The sequence below is a fragment of the Myotis yumanensis genome, unplaced genomic scaffold, assembly GCF_028538775.1.
Source record: "Myotis yumanensis isolate MYYU_CA2020_CCGP unplaced genomic scaffold, mMyoYum1.0.hap1 SCAF_16, whole genome shotgun sequence".
Lineage (NCBI taxonomy): Eukaryota > Metazoa > Chordata > Mammalia > Chiroptera > Vespertilionidae > Myotis > Myotis yumanensis.
The window spans coordinates 26,552,520-26,571,020 of record NW_027223767.1 but is presented as its reverse complement, the minus strand read 5'-3'; the positions used below and the strand labels follow the sequence as shown (position 1 = coordinate 26,571,020).

At 38.7% G+C, this 18,501-nt stretch overlaps 1 protein-coding gene across 1 annotated transcript in view; it reads right to left on the bottom strand.

The window, feature by feature from the left end:
• Positions 1 to 18,501, bottom strand: part of STXBP4 (syntaxin binding protein 4) — a 120,713-nt gene that overhangs the window by 50,828 nt on the left and 51,384 nt on the right. The window contains exons 13-16 of the mRNA XM_070394070.1: positions 12,424 to 12,600; positions 7,217 to 7,333; positions 6,407 to 6,456; positions 4,149 to 4,282 (exon numbers count right to left, since the gene is read on the bottom strand). Of these exons, the coding sequence (XP_070250171.1) occupies positions 4,149 to 4,282; positions 6,407 to 6,456; positions 7,217 to 7,333; positions 12,424 to 12,600 (478 nt within the window). The remainder of the gene's footprint in view (positions 1 to 4,148; positions 4,283 to 6,406; positions 6,457 to 7,216; positions 7,334 to 12,423; positions 12,601 to 18,501) is intronic.

The window sequence follows — 18,501 nt, the reverse complement described above, 5'->3', positions numbered from 1 at the left end:
GTCAACTCCCTTTGCATTTAAAGCTTTCTGGATGCCCAGGGCATGTCAGATCTAAAGTGTGTCTAGGCTGCCTGAAGGACCAAGCCCTGGTAGGCCTTCTGCTTGACACAGAATGTGTGTGAACCCTGAGAATTTAAAAAAATGCCATTGAGCCCGGCTGGTGTGGCTCAGTGGTTGAGTGTCAACTTATGAACCAGGAGGTTACGGTTTGATTCTCAGTCAGGGCACGTGCCTGGGTTGCTGGCTCGATCCCCAGTGGGGGGCATGCAGGAAGCAGCCAATCAATGATTCTCTCTCATCACTGATGTTTTTGTCTCTCTCTCCCTCTCCTTTCCTCTCTGAAATCAATAAAAAAATATTTTTAAAAAATGCCATTGACTCACAAAGATAAAAGAGAAAAAAGAGTCTATCTACCCCCCAGGCAGTCTCTGACTTTATTTATTGCCCCTGCAAATGCGAATGCAGAATAGAGTGCCCTCCTGCCAGGGCTCCTCATCATTGCTACTGTTGTTCCAGCAGGAGGAGGAACAAGGTGGCCTTTGTGTTTTCCTTCTCTGAGGTGCTACCTGCCCTGGACTGAAAAGCCTGGGGGCTCTGCCTGTAACTGCTGTTGCTTTTGAAGATTTTACCCTATTTGGATATTGCATTAATCATTTCCATGGGAATCTTGAAGGAAGGTAATGCCTGTGTTTATGCTACCAATTACTCAGGAAGTCAGTAAGTCCTCTTTTTATTAAAAACCTCTTCAGGGATTATCTAGCTAGATTCTTTTATGATGCATTTTTAAACTAGAACTGCCTCTTCCTGCTTTTGTTGCAGAGTTAGGTTGTCCATCTAGATGTCAATCAAAAAAAGATTATAGTTCAAAGCAAGTAGTTATTTGAAATAAAGGTTACACGAAAGCATTCCAATACTGACCATGTAAATATTGATGGAGAACAATATAAGCACCTCCAAGGATTCAAAAAGTGATTAAAAATGCCTATGCTGTCTATATACTGTTTCAATGGAAGTAATGTAACAGAAGAGGCCAACGTTTTCTTACAGTTAGCAATAAGCAACTGAAAGATGCTGACTCAGACATTTAGCCACAGTTTCCTGCGATGACAATATTCTAACTCAAAATCCATAATAACATTAAATGTTCTATATTAAGAAAACCGCTCATCTTCCATATTTTTAAAAGTATCCAAATTGAAAGAAGCTTTAGGCAAAAATTATTTAGTACTCTGCACAGAGAAAAGTTGCAGTAAGTTAATTACTTTAAATAATAATGATAATGTGGTACAGCTTAGCAGCTATGGTAATGTCTATTTATGAAGCCTCTTATATTACCAGGTGCTCTGTTAGCTATTTTACATGTATCTCATTGAATCCTCCAATCCTGCCACTTCCGACATGATCTCCATTTTTTATGTGCGGAAACAGGCCCAGAGGTTAAGTAATGTGCCCAAGACAGCTGGGGAACTAATGGGGATGCTCTCTGGAGCATCTATCTCTAGGGCAACTCAGAGGTTCTGAGGAGCATTATGGATTTGAACTGCGACCCCAGGCTGCCTCTGTGCTTCACAAACTTCTCCACCACTCAAGGTATTCTGCTGAGGGCAGAGGGCCATCTCTGTTAGTCTACATCCAGGTTCTTAAGGTGGGGTTCATAAACACCTGAAAATGAATGCAGAAACGATATAGTTGCGCAATTCTGGGAGGAGGACTTTCTCCAGATTTTAGTGTATCCCAAGATCCAAAAAAGGTTCACAATTGTCTTATACACATTCTTTGGAAGATTGTTCTTAAGCTCTCGGACCCAAGAAATCTTATTCTCATTTATGAGGAAATCCCACAGTATTACATCTTAGAGTGACCTTGTATTAAGAAGAAAGTGGAGGCAATTACCCAAGAGGAAATTTCAGATTATAACTTGAAATAACCAGACAGCCATGGCCACGAAAATGAGGTGAAGGCTGAAGCTAAATTATCTACTTCATGGTAGTAAGTTTCTGTTTTTCATTGCACATGTAGAAAATGCTACTGTGTAAAGAGAAAGAAAAATGGGCTGATCTAAATTACTAAACTTAAAAAGACATATCATATAAAAGTATTGGGAAAATATGCCAGCATTGGCAACTACATTTCTAAATAAAAAGAAAACATAGAAACTATTTGCTAGTCTTAAACAACAAAGTATGTATAACCTTGCAATGGATAAAAGTTGCAGAGGGAATTTCTTACTTTTCTTCAAAGAAGTTCTGCTGGATTTCAGACATTTTCTTTGAATAACCATGTTTGATGAATATAAAGGTTAATGTTAGGAAGGTAATTAAAATGAATGATGGCAGTGTCCACCGGGCTATGTCTGTGAAGATGCTTCCCCACCCTGTTCCCACTCTAACTTAAAAATGTCTGATATATAAAATTGTGAGCTTACGCATATATATTAGGAGTGGTTATTTTTTATGCCCCCCTTAAAAACCTACAGGATTTCTTTACATTCTTACAGGTTTTTTGAGATGTAATTTTATTTTTTTAAAAAGATTATAGGTTATACAAAATTTTAAAAAGGCCTACTGCATAAACTAAGCAGCTACTATTAGAGCCACCATTTCCAGACCTCTATAACAAAGTATTGAAGGAAAAAGTTACCCCAAAGAACTTTGAACATTGCTCTCCACCAAGTCAAGCCATTTATTACCTAGGACATAACTCAAAACTTATTATTTTAATACTTATTCAACATAGAATTTTATCTGTATCTCCATATACTTTTATCTAAATTTTATCTGTATCTCCATATACTTTTATCTATTTTATAATATATAAAATATATATTATATCTGGTCCGCAGCACAGAAAAATGAAGAGTGGCAAACTAGAGAAATAGTGAAATGTTAGTGGCCAGCACTAACGCAATTGGCAGGCTGATTGACTTCAAGGGAAGAGACAGGAAAACAAACCTAAGAAGGGAGTCCGCATGCATGAAGAGGCAGAAGTGCCTGGAAATGGCAGGAGGAAAGGATGGAACGGTCCAGTCATTCCAGCTTTCCCCCCAGGACCGCCTGTCCTGTGAGATGCTGGAAGTTACTTTGAGCCTTGCCCGCTTCTCTTTCCAGCTCAGAGGTGCCTCAGGCCCTGGCAGATCATGCATTTCCTAGAGAGGTGTTCTCCTGGCCTCGCTGAGGAGTAAATGCCTGAGCAAGCAGCCCTGAAGAGCAGGGAACTGGTTCAGCTCTTCCTCAGCCCTTTAATTAATTACCTTGCTGGCTGCCCCACGGCCTAGTTTTCCCTGCCTGTGATCCTGGGGATTTCCCCGCGGTTCTGCTGAACTCACTGTTACAGCATCTTGTCTTTCACATTGATTGTGGGGTTTGTTTTTTTTAAAAAATATATTTCATTGATTTTTTACAGAGAGGAACGGAGAGGGATAGAGAGTCAGAAACATCAATGAGAGAGAAACATCGATCAGCTGCCTCCTGCACAACCCCCTCCTGGGGATGTGCCCACAACCAAGGCACATGCCCCTGACCGGAATCGAACCTGGGACCCTTCAGTCCGAAGGCCGACGCTCTATCCACTGAGCCAAACCAGTCAAGGCGACATTGATTGTGTTTTGGGGTCTTAGACTCAGCTGGGCTGTACCTTCCATCTTACTCCATCTGATGTCTACATATATTTTTAAATTAATTAATTTTTATTTATTTATTTTTGGCCCAGGATAAAGGGAGAGGCACGTGCCCTGACCGGAAAAAGAACCCACGACCTTTTGGTGTACAAAATGGTACTCCAACCAACTGAGCAACACCAGCCAGGGGTCCATCTATTGATATTGTTAAAAAATTCCTCCATGTTGACTCCATCCTTCCAGGCTTCCAGTGCAGTTGAGGACTTATTTTTATGCTTATTCTTCCATATCAAAGAGACTTTGGATGGAAGTAAAGATACATCTTAATCAGCTACCTTCTGTTGGAAGCCATTCTGGGCAGTTTAAATAAAACAAATATTCTCCCCCTACAATCAGTGCATTAAGATTTTTATCACTTGGCTATCAATTTTACTGTCGCCAAACTAACACAGTCAAACTGTCAAATTTGAAATTTTCTTTTGTTTTGTTAAATCAATTATTTTTAAAAAGTGTAAAAACTCTGAAAACTTACAGTCCATATCAAGTATGGCACGAACGGATTTAACGAGTTCCTTAGACTCCAGGGCCAGCAACGCTGGGATGCTCCGGCCATTCCTTCCCAGCGATGTCAGGGAAGTCTGAGAGGCTAACAGGGCTCTTCTTTCACTGTGAGGGCAATAAAACAGAAGTTGAAGTCATCACACAATAAATAACATCTATCTTTGCTAAATCTGAATTCGTATTAGTTATAAATTTGTACAGAAATATTTCTACATCTGGGAACATTGTCTTCTTATAGCCATAAATGAAGTCATTCACAGGAAGCATTACTTCTGTTTTCAGTTCTTGACTGTGTAATAAATAGGCATATTTAAAAAAAAGGAATAGAAGGATGGCCCATCTCCTAAGTCATTTGTTGGGCTTTTTCAGTGAGTGCTTATCTTATGCTAACATGATGTAGCCTTTTATTTCATTTTGTAAAAATTCAAGTTAAGCTCATAAACATAAATTTATTAAACATGCATCTACTATTACTTCTTGTAATATTAACTATAACTTCAATATGTATATTTATTAGTGAAATTATCTCTTAAGCACTTCCATTTGTTTCTCCTAAACCTAACAGCCTAGAGCACTTCTGTTACTTTAAAAAATGCAAATGTCACCTGAAATAAATGCATTTAGATATAATTAAAAATGCAAGGGTTTGTTTACTGCAAAAAGTCATTATGCTAAGCATAATGGGATTAATTAACAAGGAAAAATTAAAGCATCAATTATTAAATTCAAATAAATAACCATTATTTTGTGTTGAATGACCAAGACAAATATCCACTAGGAAGATACAGTATATTAAAAAGACTGACCCAGCTGGTGTGGCTCCTGTGGTTGAGCAATGACCTATGAACCAGGAAGTAATGGTTCAATTCCCAGTCAGGGCACATGCCTGGGTTGTGGGCTCAATCCCCAGTAGGGGACATGCAGGAGGCAGCTGATCCATACTGATTCTCTCTCATCATTGATGTTTCTCTCTCTCTCTCTCTCTCTCTCTCTCTCTATATATATATATATATCCTCTAAAATTAATTTTTAAAATTCCTTAAAAACAAAAAGCTGATGAATATTCTATTGAGATCCTCCCCTTAGAGCTCCCATAAGGAAAAAAAAAAAAAAGACTGAACCAAATTTTGCTAGTGTTTAACTTTCCAAGACATGGTGAAACTTTGTTTAATGTCACTTTTAAAATTTATCTTTTTTTCATGAACTAGATTAAGGCAAGGGCAGACTGAATTATTGTTCAGGGTCACAATGAGACCTTGGGGGTGCGGTAGGGGGCACACCGACAAGGGGAATCTGATTGCTGAGTATTTTAACATCCTTACTAAAAATAATTATCATGGAATTCACATAATTATCTTACATCATAAGCAGCATGGATAACAATTAAAAATGTCAAATTCCTTCATTAGAAGAAATAAAACATTACAATAAAATGAGTTTAAAAGTGTACTATTATTGGATTTCTTCTAAATTAAAAAAAAATGCTGTGGAAACCTAAAATATAATAAGAATACAGTGAATTATCTTCACTTAATAAACTGCTTTTTTCATAGCATAAGGTAAAATTTTCCTATGTTTCTGTAAGCATACACTGCTAGAAGTTGAATGTTAGTGTCAGCTACTATAAGATGAGAGAGAAAAATTGCTTAGAAAATGCACCAACAGAAATCTTTCTTTTGTATCATGTATCTAAATGACCATAAACTTGCAGTTTGAAAAAAATAAATGTTATTAGTATGATTGTAGCTCCTAGTAAGAAACTTTATATCAGAAACCAACTATAAATAATAACAAAATCAAGGTGTATTCTCCAAATATGTATTTTTAATTTATGTTTATTGAATGCTGAAAATGCAAGAAATGGATAGCATGGGCATGTCTGATAAACTTCTGTTTGTCATAACAACTAATATGCTAGACAGAGAGTTACCTTTAGCAGTGACTAGGGTAGTGAGTTTTATTCATACACAGGATGCTTAATTTCTTTACACAATTCAATTTTAGAGTATGAGGTTACAATGATTTGCTAAATATCTCCGGGAATTTCTTTCACAGAGATGAGGTCAACAATGACATATCCTTGTGTCTATTTCCACAAGACATTAAAGAACAGTATCGGATAGGAGTTACATAGCATCTTAAACCTAAGAGACTTGTATTTTAGTCCCAATTACCAGATGAAAATGTAATCAGGGGCCATACCTGTAGGAGGCACTCAACTATTCTTACCTTAAAGTTGATAAAGGAGCACAATTATCAGAAAATACTTCTTGAATAGCCTGTCAACAAACAAAATAGTGAAGATCTGTTTGATCGTTTTAAAAAATGTCTTTTCTTGCTTAATTAATATTTATCACCTCTTCCTTCATGCTCCACCGCCCCCCCCCCCCCCCCCCCCGCCTCAGTTGATTAAAAGGGTACTTCTGCCCTAGCTGGTTTGGCTCAGTGGATAGAACACCGGCCTGTGGACTGAAGGGTCCCGGGTTTGATTCTGAACAAGGGCACATGCCCGGGTTTCGGGCTCGATCCCCAATAGGGGGTGAGCAGGAAGCAGCTGATCAATGGTTCTCTGTCATCACTTGATGTTTCTCTCTCTCCCTCTCCCTTCCTCTCTGAAATCAATAAAAAAAAAATATTTTTTAAAAGGTATTTCTGTTTTGTGGTGGTGGTGGAGGGGATCAATTACAATAACATGTAATTCTACTCAGAAATACAACCATCAAACATTTCTTTATAACTAGTAAATATTTATCAAATAATGTTTATAGAATATCAAGAGTTTTCTTAGGAAAGTATTCATTAACACACAGAATGCATTTGGGATCATGTTACCCTGTCTTAATAATGTCTCTTAACAACCTGTATGTTAGCTGGTCTTTTCATTATCTAGGCAATTTAAATCTGACTCTAAGTTAGTATTGCTGTTTTGACCACAGAGACTGTTTCACTAGTCACTGAACATTGATATTTATCTATATAGCTTAGCTGCCTATCCATTTCTTAAAAATGGACATAAAGTAACGTAATAGGAAAATTTACCTCTACAAAATGAAGCAGCTTTTCAGTGGATGCCTCGAAAGTTTTTCGAGCCACTTCCGATTTTCGCAATTGGCAGTCAAGCACCGTGATTCTCTTTCTTAACTCCTGAACACTTCCCTGGGTGGAGAGAGCAGAAAAGGTCGTCTATATGCCCTTCTTCCATTCCACAGGAGAGGCGCCTGCCTTAGCTTGTGTGGACTAGCACCTGACACTGCCGTATCATTTATTTTCTCTTTATTATGTAGGCCTGCCGATTTGGGGCAGCACTTAAAAACAATGGCCCATTTAACAGTTAAACTGCACACGGGTGCTGCAAATTTGATGAGATAAGCTTCATATAACTTTATTACTTCCTATAATGAATTACATTTAAATTAGTTTACAGTGTTGTTTTGTTTTGTTTTGCAACATGGCTTACCAGATGCTGACAGAAAACCCTACCAGTGCGGCAAAACTAAAAATCCTGAAGATATACGCCTATGTTTAATATTACACAATCCAATATGAAGCTGAGCTGGCAGGGAGGTAAGGGATTCCGTGGGCAGGGCAGGCGTTCCACGAGAACAAGCAGCAGCAGTGCTGAGTGAACGCTGGAGTAAGAGTGACTGCAGCCTAATGTGCTCGGAGGGCACATGCTGAGCTCTGGCGGCCTACAGCTTGCTTGGGGTTTCATCAGGCACATATGGCAGCTGGGAGAACTCTAATGGGTGAACTAGGAAGAAACAAACTCAAGGTGAAGAGAGTTTTGACTTTGGCTCTGGGGAGCAGATTTTAAAAAGTATCCCCTGAATAAGTGCTAACCACAAGCAGGCTTAAGGTCAGAATTTATACTGCGTGTGTAATCTGTAAATTCATAAGCTGAAAATTTAGTTTAAATTGGTCCCAAGCCGGTAGAAGAAAACACAAAACTTCTCTGCAGGGGTATTTTCTACACTGAAATCTTAAGTAATTCTCACATACATTGTATCCAAAAGAACCTGACCTCAGAAATAAGCTATCACAAATGAAAAGTTCATTGAAGAAAACAAATTATAAGGTAAGACCTATAAAGAACACAGACACTGGAGTGATCAGATATAGAATGTAAAGTAATACTTATTATGTTTTAAAACTTAAGAAGGAATTGAAAGCAAAATAAAGGATTAAGAAACTATCAAAATAGATTCAATGATATAAAAAATCAATCTTAAAAAATAAAAATGTAATCATAATTAAATTAGAAGCTCAATTTATGGGCTTACTATCCAATTAGACACAGTTGAGAAGAGAATGGGTTAGCTGGAAGGCAGAGGTAAAGAAGGTCCTTATATTGAAGCAGAAAGATAAAAATAAAAAACATAAAAGAAAGAGGTAAGGAGAAAAGAAGATCTTGCATACATCCAATCTGAATTACATAAGGAAAACCAAAAAGAATGAAAGAAAAATAGCTGAGGATAACACTTTATGGTTTAAAAAAAATGGCAAAGGGCATTTTTCTTCAGGAAGCTCAATGAATCTAAACAATTAAGTCAACACATGACTCTTCAAAGTCAAACTGCTGAACACTGACGATAAAGAGATCTTAAAATCATCTACAAAGAAACAATAGATTTCAAACAAATGACTGGTTAATGATTACTGTAACAATGGAGTAAAAACACTGAAAAAAGTAAGTGCTAAATGCAACCCAATTCTAAATGTAACAAAAATGTATTTCAAGAACAAGAGTTCAATAAAGATGTTTCCAGGCAAACAAAAATGGAGAGAGTTTATTACCAATAAATCCTCACTGGACAAATTTCTAAAAGCACTTCAGAAAGAAAGAAAATAATTCTAGCAAGAAGGTCTGAGAAAAAAGAAAGACTGTTGTACATAGAAAATGGTAAGCATGGCGGTCTACCTAAACAAAGGTTGACTGCACAAAATACATTGCAGTCATGTTTAAGTTATGGTGTTAAAAGTCAAAAAAGAACTAAAATAGTGACAAAAATAGAAATGAAGTAGGAAGAGGTGATTGAATTTGTTCTAAAGTACTTTTAGAAGAAGGGGAAAGCTAGTGATTAGTTGTATATAATTTAAGTTAAAATAGAATGTTAAAATTTCTTAACTAATCATTAAAAATTAGAAAAAGAGTATATATCTTGTGAACCAGCAGATGGAAACATGGAATAGGAGTTGGAGAACACAGGAGAAATCTGAACCAATTCAAAAAAAAAAAAAAAAAAAGAAAAAGGGAGGAGGAAGAAGGAAAGAGAGAGGGAAAGGGGAGGGGGATAAGAAGACTACAAATGAAAAACAAGAAGAGAACACGCGTCAATTAAAATGCACAAATTAAGAGGATGGAAATGAAGCTAAGTGCATTAGCAAATGAAAGAGTGTAATTGAAACAATATTTCCAATTAAAGGTAAAAAATTATTAAAACGTGGGGGAGGGATTCAGCTACATGTTATTTACCATATACACAATTAAAATACAGGGACATTGATAAGTTGAAAGTAAAAGGATGGAAAAAATACATAGGTAAACACTAATCAAAAGAAAGTCAATGTAACTATTTTAACATCAATCAAAAACAAGCACTAAGGGGAAGAGAAGATTACTAGATTAAAGAATCACAACATTTTCATAAAAAGATGATAACATAATTTCAACCTTGTATGTAACTAAAAGCATTACATCAAAATATACAGAGAACATTAATCACAAGCTCCTGTGTGTGTGATTTTCACACACTTCCCTGAAAAATGAATATGACTAGAGGACAATTGAACTCCACAATTAATGACTCTGATCTACTGGTCTAAAATAAAACAACTACATCAAACAACGGCAGAATGTTTTTCAAGCTTTCTTTGAACATTTGTAAACACTGTCCATATAGTAAGTCCTAAGACAACCATCAACACTTTGTGTTGTTATTCTTCAGGCTAGATTCTCTGGCCACAATGCAATTAACCTTTCTGTGACTCAGTCATAACTATGTACATTATTCCCAAATTACTCTACATACTTAATGCATTTTCAGTAAAAAGGCTAATTTTTTTTGGTAGCATTTATAAATTGGGCCTACACATAAAAGATCAAAGGGTCATGTAGCCAACACACTTAAAAAAAAAAAAACTAGGAAGGGTGAGTAGATATCAAGATTTACTGTAAAAGATCTAGTAATAAACACAGTGTATTATTTGCACAGGAATATAGAAAAAGACCAATAAAAGAGAATAGAGAACCCTCCAAAAGATCCACACACGCAAAATCTTTATATATGACAGAGCTGATGTTGTAGGTCAGTTAGGAAAGAAGAGGCTTTTGAGTAAATGGTGCTGGCATAGTTGGTTATTCATTTAGAGGAAAGAATAAAATGGATCCCAACCTCTTACAATGCCATAAAACCAAATACAGAAGGGTCAAACTTCAAAACTTTTAGAGGCAAATATAAAGAAAGATCTTTATATCTTTGGGAGTGGAAGGACGTCTAAAAAGACACATGAGGGGAAGACTGGTAAATTTAATTACATGAAAATTAAGAACACCTGTTCATTCACCAAAGGGTATAAAAGCAACCATAAATCCAGAAGATTTTATAAAATATTGGAGGCCCAGTGCATGACATTTGTGCACTGGGGGGTAGGGGAAGAGGAGAGAGAGGGTCCCTCAGCCTAGCCTGTGCCTCTTGCAGTCTGGGAGCCCTTGGGGGAGCAGGCCTAAGCCGGCAGTCGGACATCCCCCAAGGGCTCCCAGACTGCGAGAAGGTGCAGGTGGGGCTGAGGGACCCCCGCCCCCAAGTGCATGAGTTTTCTTGCACTGGGCCTCTAGTATAGGATAAGACATCATAGGTCTAGTGATCAGAACATATCATTACATGTCAATATGAAAAAGACAATTAAGTGGAAAAATGGCTAGAAGATATGAAGAGCCATTTCACATAAGAACACAAAAGCTTAATAAATACATAAGTATATGCTCCACTGGCTACGTAGGGCTGTGGGCAAAGCCCTGGGTTATAGCATTTGGGGGTATAAACAACTCCGACATGGCTGTGTTCAAGTCACCAACCTGATGTCACTAACCATGGAATTGAGAAGAGATGTACACAATCAGCTCTCCTGAGCCAGTGCCAGTTGATCCCAGCACATACATCAGTAGCTTAAAGTCATTAGTAACCAGGGAAATGCAAATTAACCCACTATGATTAATTATCACACCTGACAGACTGATAAAAATTAAAAGCAAAGGAAAACAAAGTGTCAGCAGGGATGTGGAGTAAACGGTAATTCCCATTCAACCGGTGGGAGTAAAAACTGGTTCAAACGCTTTTAAACACAATTGGACATCACCTAGTAAAGTTGATTGTACACTCATCATTCAACCTAGTCATTCTGTTACACATGAAGAGCAGGATATCTATAACTATATCCATATCTACATATCTATATTTGTATCGATATCTGCACAAGAATGTTTTTGGTAACATTATTCATAATAGGAGAAAACAGAAACAATTGGGCGGTACATCAAATACAGAATGGATAAATACACTGTTGTGTATCCATTCAATGGTGTACAAGCAAAGCAATGAAAAGACCAACTTGCTATAATCTTTAAACAGATGAATCGCAAAAACATGTTGAGTGAAAAAAGCAAGGCAGAATAACAAATACAATGTATTTCCTATTTATGTAAAATTGATAGACAAAACTCAACAGCAATTTAAAGGGATATATACATACATAGGCTGTAAAATTATCAAGAAAATGGTTAACACTAAATTCAGGAAAGTGGTTACTAAATTCAAACGCAGTTTTTTCTGTTAACTATCTTGGGCCTTAGGCAAAATTGCTTAACTTTCACACTTATCCGGTGCCTTAATCAAAAAAAACAAAACCCACCACTAGACTTTCTCCTCCCATCCTCACAAGACAAATTAGCAAGTTTTGAAACAAAGGAATAAAAACAATATAATCAATTAAATGTTCAATAATTCCAGGATTTAATGCCTGAGCTGCATGTACAATGTTGACCAACCACCTGAACAAAGGAAGCTATCTGAATAAGGGCAGGCTGACAACATTCACGCTGCCCCATCACGACACATCACCCCGTGGCTGAATAACAGAAGACAAACACTGACCTAGTTTAGAAGTGCAGACGAAAAGAAAATGAAAACAGGATACATGACTACGGCAAGGGAACCATGGTAACCAGAAGAGGGGACTGCTTTGCTTACTTTATTTTGGTCAGAATAATCAGCAAGCTGAGCCTTCAGTTCCGCGATCTCGGCCTCCAGCAGCCGGATCACTTCTTCGTAGTCCGTTTCCATGCTGCGCGCCTGCCTCTGCGCGGCTTCGGCCAGGTGAATCCGACTGCGCAGGGCTCTGGTTTCTTCAATGACCGCTTTGGCTTCCTAAGGGTTTCAACATGGATGTCATTGGAAAAAAAAAAATAACACACACACATGCAAAATTAGTTCAGTGGTTTAAAACAAAATATTTCCTCTCTCTGGAAGTTATAATTCTAAAACTTAATATGCACATGGTCCCCGCATCTCAATTTGAAAATTAATATTCATGCTATTTTATGATGCAGAGTAGCTGCCTGATCTTGCTTTTCCTTTGTTGGCTTCTGAGATGATTTTCAGTATGGGATCCCCAACCTCGCACACGTAGCATAACGTTTTGAAAGTAAGGAAAGCAGAGGAGAACTGAAAATGACAAGTAGGAGACTAAGAACGGGTTCAAAAGATAACAAGAGTAAGCTTCCAGAAAACTCCAGTATGTGGTGAGGCTCCTTCTGGGAAGGTCCTTGGAGCTTCATCAGATACTGCTGAGAGGTTTATAGTGTGTGGGGCTTATTGGGGTTCATGCCCCAGGAGCCAAAGCCTACTCCTAGTCTAACGGCTACATTTCTTTTTTCGATTTAAGCCAAAAGGTAGAATTCAGTAGCAAAATATATAGTTATTTTGATAGGATGCAATGCTCACAAGACATTTATTAAACATGTTATGTCTCTGGTGATTCATGGGTCTTCTCTCACTTGACTTTTATAACACTACTGGGAGAAAGAACTTATTTAAAAAATCATTTTATACATAATCAATCAGAGGCTCAAGGAGGTTATATAATCCAAGGACACAGAGGAAAGCCAGAATTTAAACCCCGTCTGCCTGACTCCAACCTTAATGCTCGGTTCACCATTTTACTCTGCCACTGGATGATAAAAACTAAAAGCAAAAACAAACAACACTATGGATTTGCGCCATTCTCCACCTAGGAAGAGGATGGGGTGGCCAACCACTTGCTCTCTCAAAATATGCCTTGGTGCTGGGTCCATGACAGTCCGCCCCAGGACATCATTCTAATTTAACATGGCGGGTCCTATACTGTAAACCATTTCTTTTTCTTTACTTGACGCAGAAATCTCTTTCCTCTGCAATGGAATTTTTTCTGCTCCAATTGCCATGACTACTTTAATGCTCTTGGAGCTATTATATTACAGGATGCTGATTTTGTTTGAGTCTAAATACGACTGAAGTGAGGGGAGGGTTGGGAATATGGATACGTTTTTAAGGATCAAATTTTCATTCATACATTCAAAACTATTTATTAAGTACTTACTTCAAGTCAAGTTCTGTTTTAGGTACTGAGGATAGAGCACTGAATAAAATAGACAATCCTCTCTTCTGCCCCTCAGAATTTACACTCGAGTTTGGGGAGATAGTAAATAGAGATTACCAGTGAAGATCTCATTGAGAAGACATCTGATGAGAGATCTGCAGGAAGAATGGAGCCATGAAGATTTCCCAAGGGGGAGCTTTCTGGGCAGAGGGAACAGTTTGTACAAAGGCCCAGAGACTGGATCATGCCTTGCATGAAATACCTTTTCCCATCCCTTTACTTTCAGTCTGTACATCTTTTGATCTGAGGTGGGTCTCTTGTAGACAGCATATATATGGGTCTTATTTTCTCCTTCTGATTGGAGCATTTAATTCATTTACATTTATAGTGATTACAGATAGGTATGTATTTATTGCCATTTTATTCTTTTAACTATGCTCCTCTGTTTTTGTTTTTCTTCTTCTTCTAAAAGAAGGTGCTTTAACATCTATAATAATAAAAGCGTAATATGCTAATTAGACCAGACAAAGCCGGGGCTGCGAGGGAAGCCTGGGTCCCAAGTGCCTGCTGGTGGCCAGAGGGAAGCCCAGGTCCCGGGTGTTGGAGGGAAGCCTGGGTCTTGGATGCCAGAGGGAAGGAAGGTCTACTCTTGCACGCATTTTATGCATTGGGCCTCTGGTTTCCTATAATGCTGGTTTGGTGGTTAACAAACTCATTTAGCTTTTTCTTGTCTGGGAAGCTCTTTATTTCTCCTTCAATTTTAAATGATAGCCTTGCTGGGTCAAGTAGTTTTGATTATAGCTCCTTTTCATCACCTTAAATACTTCATGCCATTCCCTTCTGGCCTGTAGTGTTTCTGTTGAGAAATCATCTGACAGTCTTATGGGAGCTCCCTTGTAGATAAGCATTTGTTTTTCTCTTGCTGCTTTTAAGACTCTGTCTTTGTCTTTAACCTTTGAAATTTTAATTATGGTGCGTCTCAGTGTGAGCCTCTTTGGGTTCATCATGATTTGACTCTACACTTGCTGAACTTGCATGTTTTTTTCCTTCACCAGATTAGGGAAGTTTTCAGTCATTATTTCTTCAAATAGGTTCTCCATCCCTTGCTCTCTCTCTTCTCCTTCTGGTACCCCTATGATGCACAAAACTCAGACACTGACACCCCTCTTTCCACGCCCCTTGACCCCCCCCCCCCCTCCGGAGTCTGCCAGATCTCTGTACCCTGGCCCAGGCAGCTGACTCCTCAGCAAGGTGCAAGTTCTGCAGGGAGTCCAGTGGGTGGGGCTACTGCTTTCCACCAGGCTGATGCTGCAGAGAGGGGAATGCTCCATCCAAGAAAGATGGCATCTGCAATGTGGGAGAGGAGCTGGGCTCAGGGAACCTGGTGGCTGCTCCTTCAGCTCTCTCCCCAGAGTCACAAGCCCCAGTCTCTCTTCATACAACTCTAGTCTACTCTACCCTCATTGGCCCTTTAAGAGGGCACCTGTGTCTCTTAGACTCCTGTCTCTCCCTGGTAGACAGAATCTCTGATTTTCACAGCCAGATGTTTTGTGAGTGCCTTTTCCTGGCTCTAGTGCTCTGGGCTAGGGAGCCTGGCTTGGGATTGAGACTCCACGCCCCTCAGGGGGAGCCTCTGCAGATGCAATATCCCTCTGGAATCTCAGCTGCCACCAGTGGGAGGGGGGCCAGCCCTTTTCCTACCAGTCTCGATGTGGTTCCTATAAATCCTTGGTTAGAAGATCTCTCCAGCTCATCTTCAGTTGGTTATTCAGGTTGATTGCTCGATATTTTAGCTGTAATTCTGGTTTGGTCCTGGGAGGAGGTGAGTGTAACACCCACCTACTCAGCCGCCATCTTGGCGCTCTCCAAAGAACTTCTATCTGGGGAAGTCTTGACACCTTCTGAGCAGAAAGTGAGACGAGAACACAGTGCTCTGGAAGCTAAAGATGGCAGCAGGGTGCAGGATGGAGAGATGTGGCCAACATACCGCCTACTATACTCTTGACTCACAGAACTTTATTTTCTTATTTTGTAAAGTAATTGTGTTATAATAAAAGAGTACTTTTAAAAAGAAATGTCTGGGGAAAGAAAAGGATGTTTACCTAGCCATGTCGGTCACATCTAGTTAGTTCAGCCCAGGTGATCAGGAGTCACCAGTGTCATAGCTCAGTTAACTTCACGTCACACTGTGCCGTGCGTACAGGCGGTAATAGCTGAGGGCAATGGCTAGCACTACTCTACGTTTCACAAGGATCAACTCAGTTAATCTGCATGCTGCTGTGTGAGGTATAACAATTATTATCTTCATTTAATGGACAGGAAATTGAAGCACAGAAAAGTCAAGTGACTTGCTCAGAATCACAAACCTAGTAAGTGGCTGAACCAGGATCTGAACCCAGGCAGCCTAGTTACAAAGTTCATGCTCTCAGCTACTGTGCCACGCTACCTCTCCAAAAATCACTTGCAGATGACAGTATCATCAATGCCCAATTCTACATGAACTTAGGATGTGGCCATTACAATCTACTCAGAAACCTTTGAGGTGGTTATATCGTCCCTCATTTTCCATTCAATCAAGCTAGAAAAATATCTATTTCACTGAAGAGAAAGAGGAGGACAGCATTCTCCAAAGCTGCAGTGAAGAGTAAGTAATTTGATGATCTGGCTCCATATTCACTTCATGCAGCTTTTATTCCTTTATAAAACAGCACTGTATGCTAAGCGAAACAAGCCAGACAGAGAAAGACAAGTATCACATGACCTCACTCAGATGTGGAAATTATGAACAAAATAAACTGTTGAATAAAATAGATTCAGAGACAGAAGCATAGAACAGACTGTGGAATCTCAGAGGGAAGGCGGGGGGTGGGTGGGAAGAGATCAACCAAGAACTTGTATGCATATATGCATAACCCATGGACTCAGACAATAGAGTGGTGGAGGCCTGGGGTGGGGGAGGGCTATAAGGGGTCAATGGGGGGGAGGGGACATATGTAACGCTTTCAACAATAAAGATTTAAAAATAAATAAATTTTAAAAAGCAGCACTTTTCTTTTTGCTCAAAGAATGCTAGTTAATTAAATGAAGAATCTGGATGAATTTATAGAGCCATTATAGCGCAGCGATGGTAATACGGTGTGAAATGCAGCTGGGTGGTAAAAGATGCAGAGGTTTTGATGCTGAATAAATTCATGCTAGTTCTTTCGTTAAAGGTATAACTGTCAGGTTGGTAGATGTGACCCCTTGGCAAAGTTCTAGCCCAGTTCCCACTGAATGGCTGCTCAGAAGATCAGTGCATGGAAATGATGACTCTTAGAGGAAGCGGTAAAGAACAGACAGTAGCAGTGTGCTGTATTGAGCAATACAGAATCCCATCAATCTATTTCCTTTCCTCCTGGGCGATCTTCTAATAACTAACTAACTATAAAGCCTCCTCTAGCAGTAACGATTGAGGCAGGATTTTCCCAATACATCACCAGGGGCCTGAAATCCCATCAGGGTAAACACTGTAGCCAGTTCCCAGAGTCACTTTGTATTAGGTAAGGAGTAATTCAGTTTAGGAAGTTAGAAAATAAAAGAGAAAGTAAGATGTAATAGTAAATCAAAAAATTCAACATAATCGGCATAAGTATTACTCTTTTTAATAGTAAGGAGTATGAGCAAATATACTTCATACTGAATTATGAAATCAAATCTCTGACTTAATGTGTGTGTGTGTGTGTGTGTGTCACTGAGGAAATGCTTTCAACTCATACTGTCCCATCATAAAATAAGGATGTTTTCTACCTCACAATTTCACAATGAATCTTCAGGGAAGATCAGCCCAAATTCTTCTTTGAAAACATATTTCACACTAATGAAAATCTTTGTAGGCTACACATTCTTTGACCTTAGCTATGTGATTGTGTGGAGACAAAGGGCATTATAAACTCACACAAAGGGCAGTGGGCACTCAGAAGGAAGATAATATGGTGTGTGTTTCCCGCCATATAGCATTTCTTCCCCACGAGGCATAAAAAACGATATAGAATAAAAAAACGTGAGCATTAGATGAGCTATACCTAAGTCAGAATCTTAGGTCTGGGAATTTTTTCACATTCTGGTGGTGTAATTCTCTAAGACTTAGTTTGTTCATTTGTAGCATAGGAAACAACATTACTTTATAGGGTCAAAACAACTCTCACAAGAGGGTTAAAGAAACTAATGGTTCTTGTTAACAGTTTTTCCCCCGTTCCTCTTTACTGATTCTGAAAAATATACATAATCACTGATGCGATTAGAGAGCTAGACTAGATGACTTATTAAGGACTTTCCTGAGGCATTCAGTTAGTAATACTGAAATTTAGAGACGTTGTTTGCAAACATAATGCGCACGTCTTCTTTAATGTCAGCAACAATCACGTAAAGTCTTTTCTTCTCTAGTTATGAGTTGTGACGGCTGGCTAATGTAAAGGAAAGCGCCTTAATGGCAGTTGCACGCTTGTAATTAGGCTAGCAGGTTGCATCACTAACCTTAGAAGTTCTGTAATTTTTAAGCTAATCAGTAAATCTTTCAAAATGTCAATGGCTGACAGGAGAAAAAGGAGACTTCAAAGAGATATATGTTTTAGTGGAATGTAACTTACACTACCAAGCTCAAAAGACTGCTTCTCTTATCAGCTTCCTACATTCACTCACGGGAAAACCTTTCT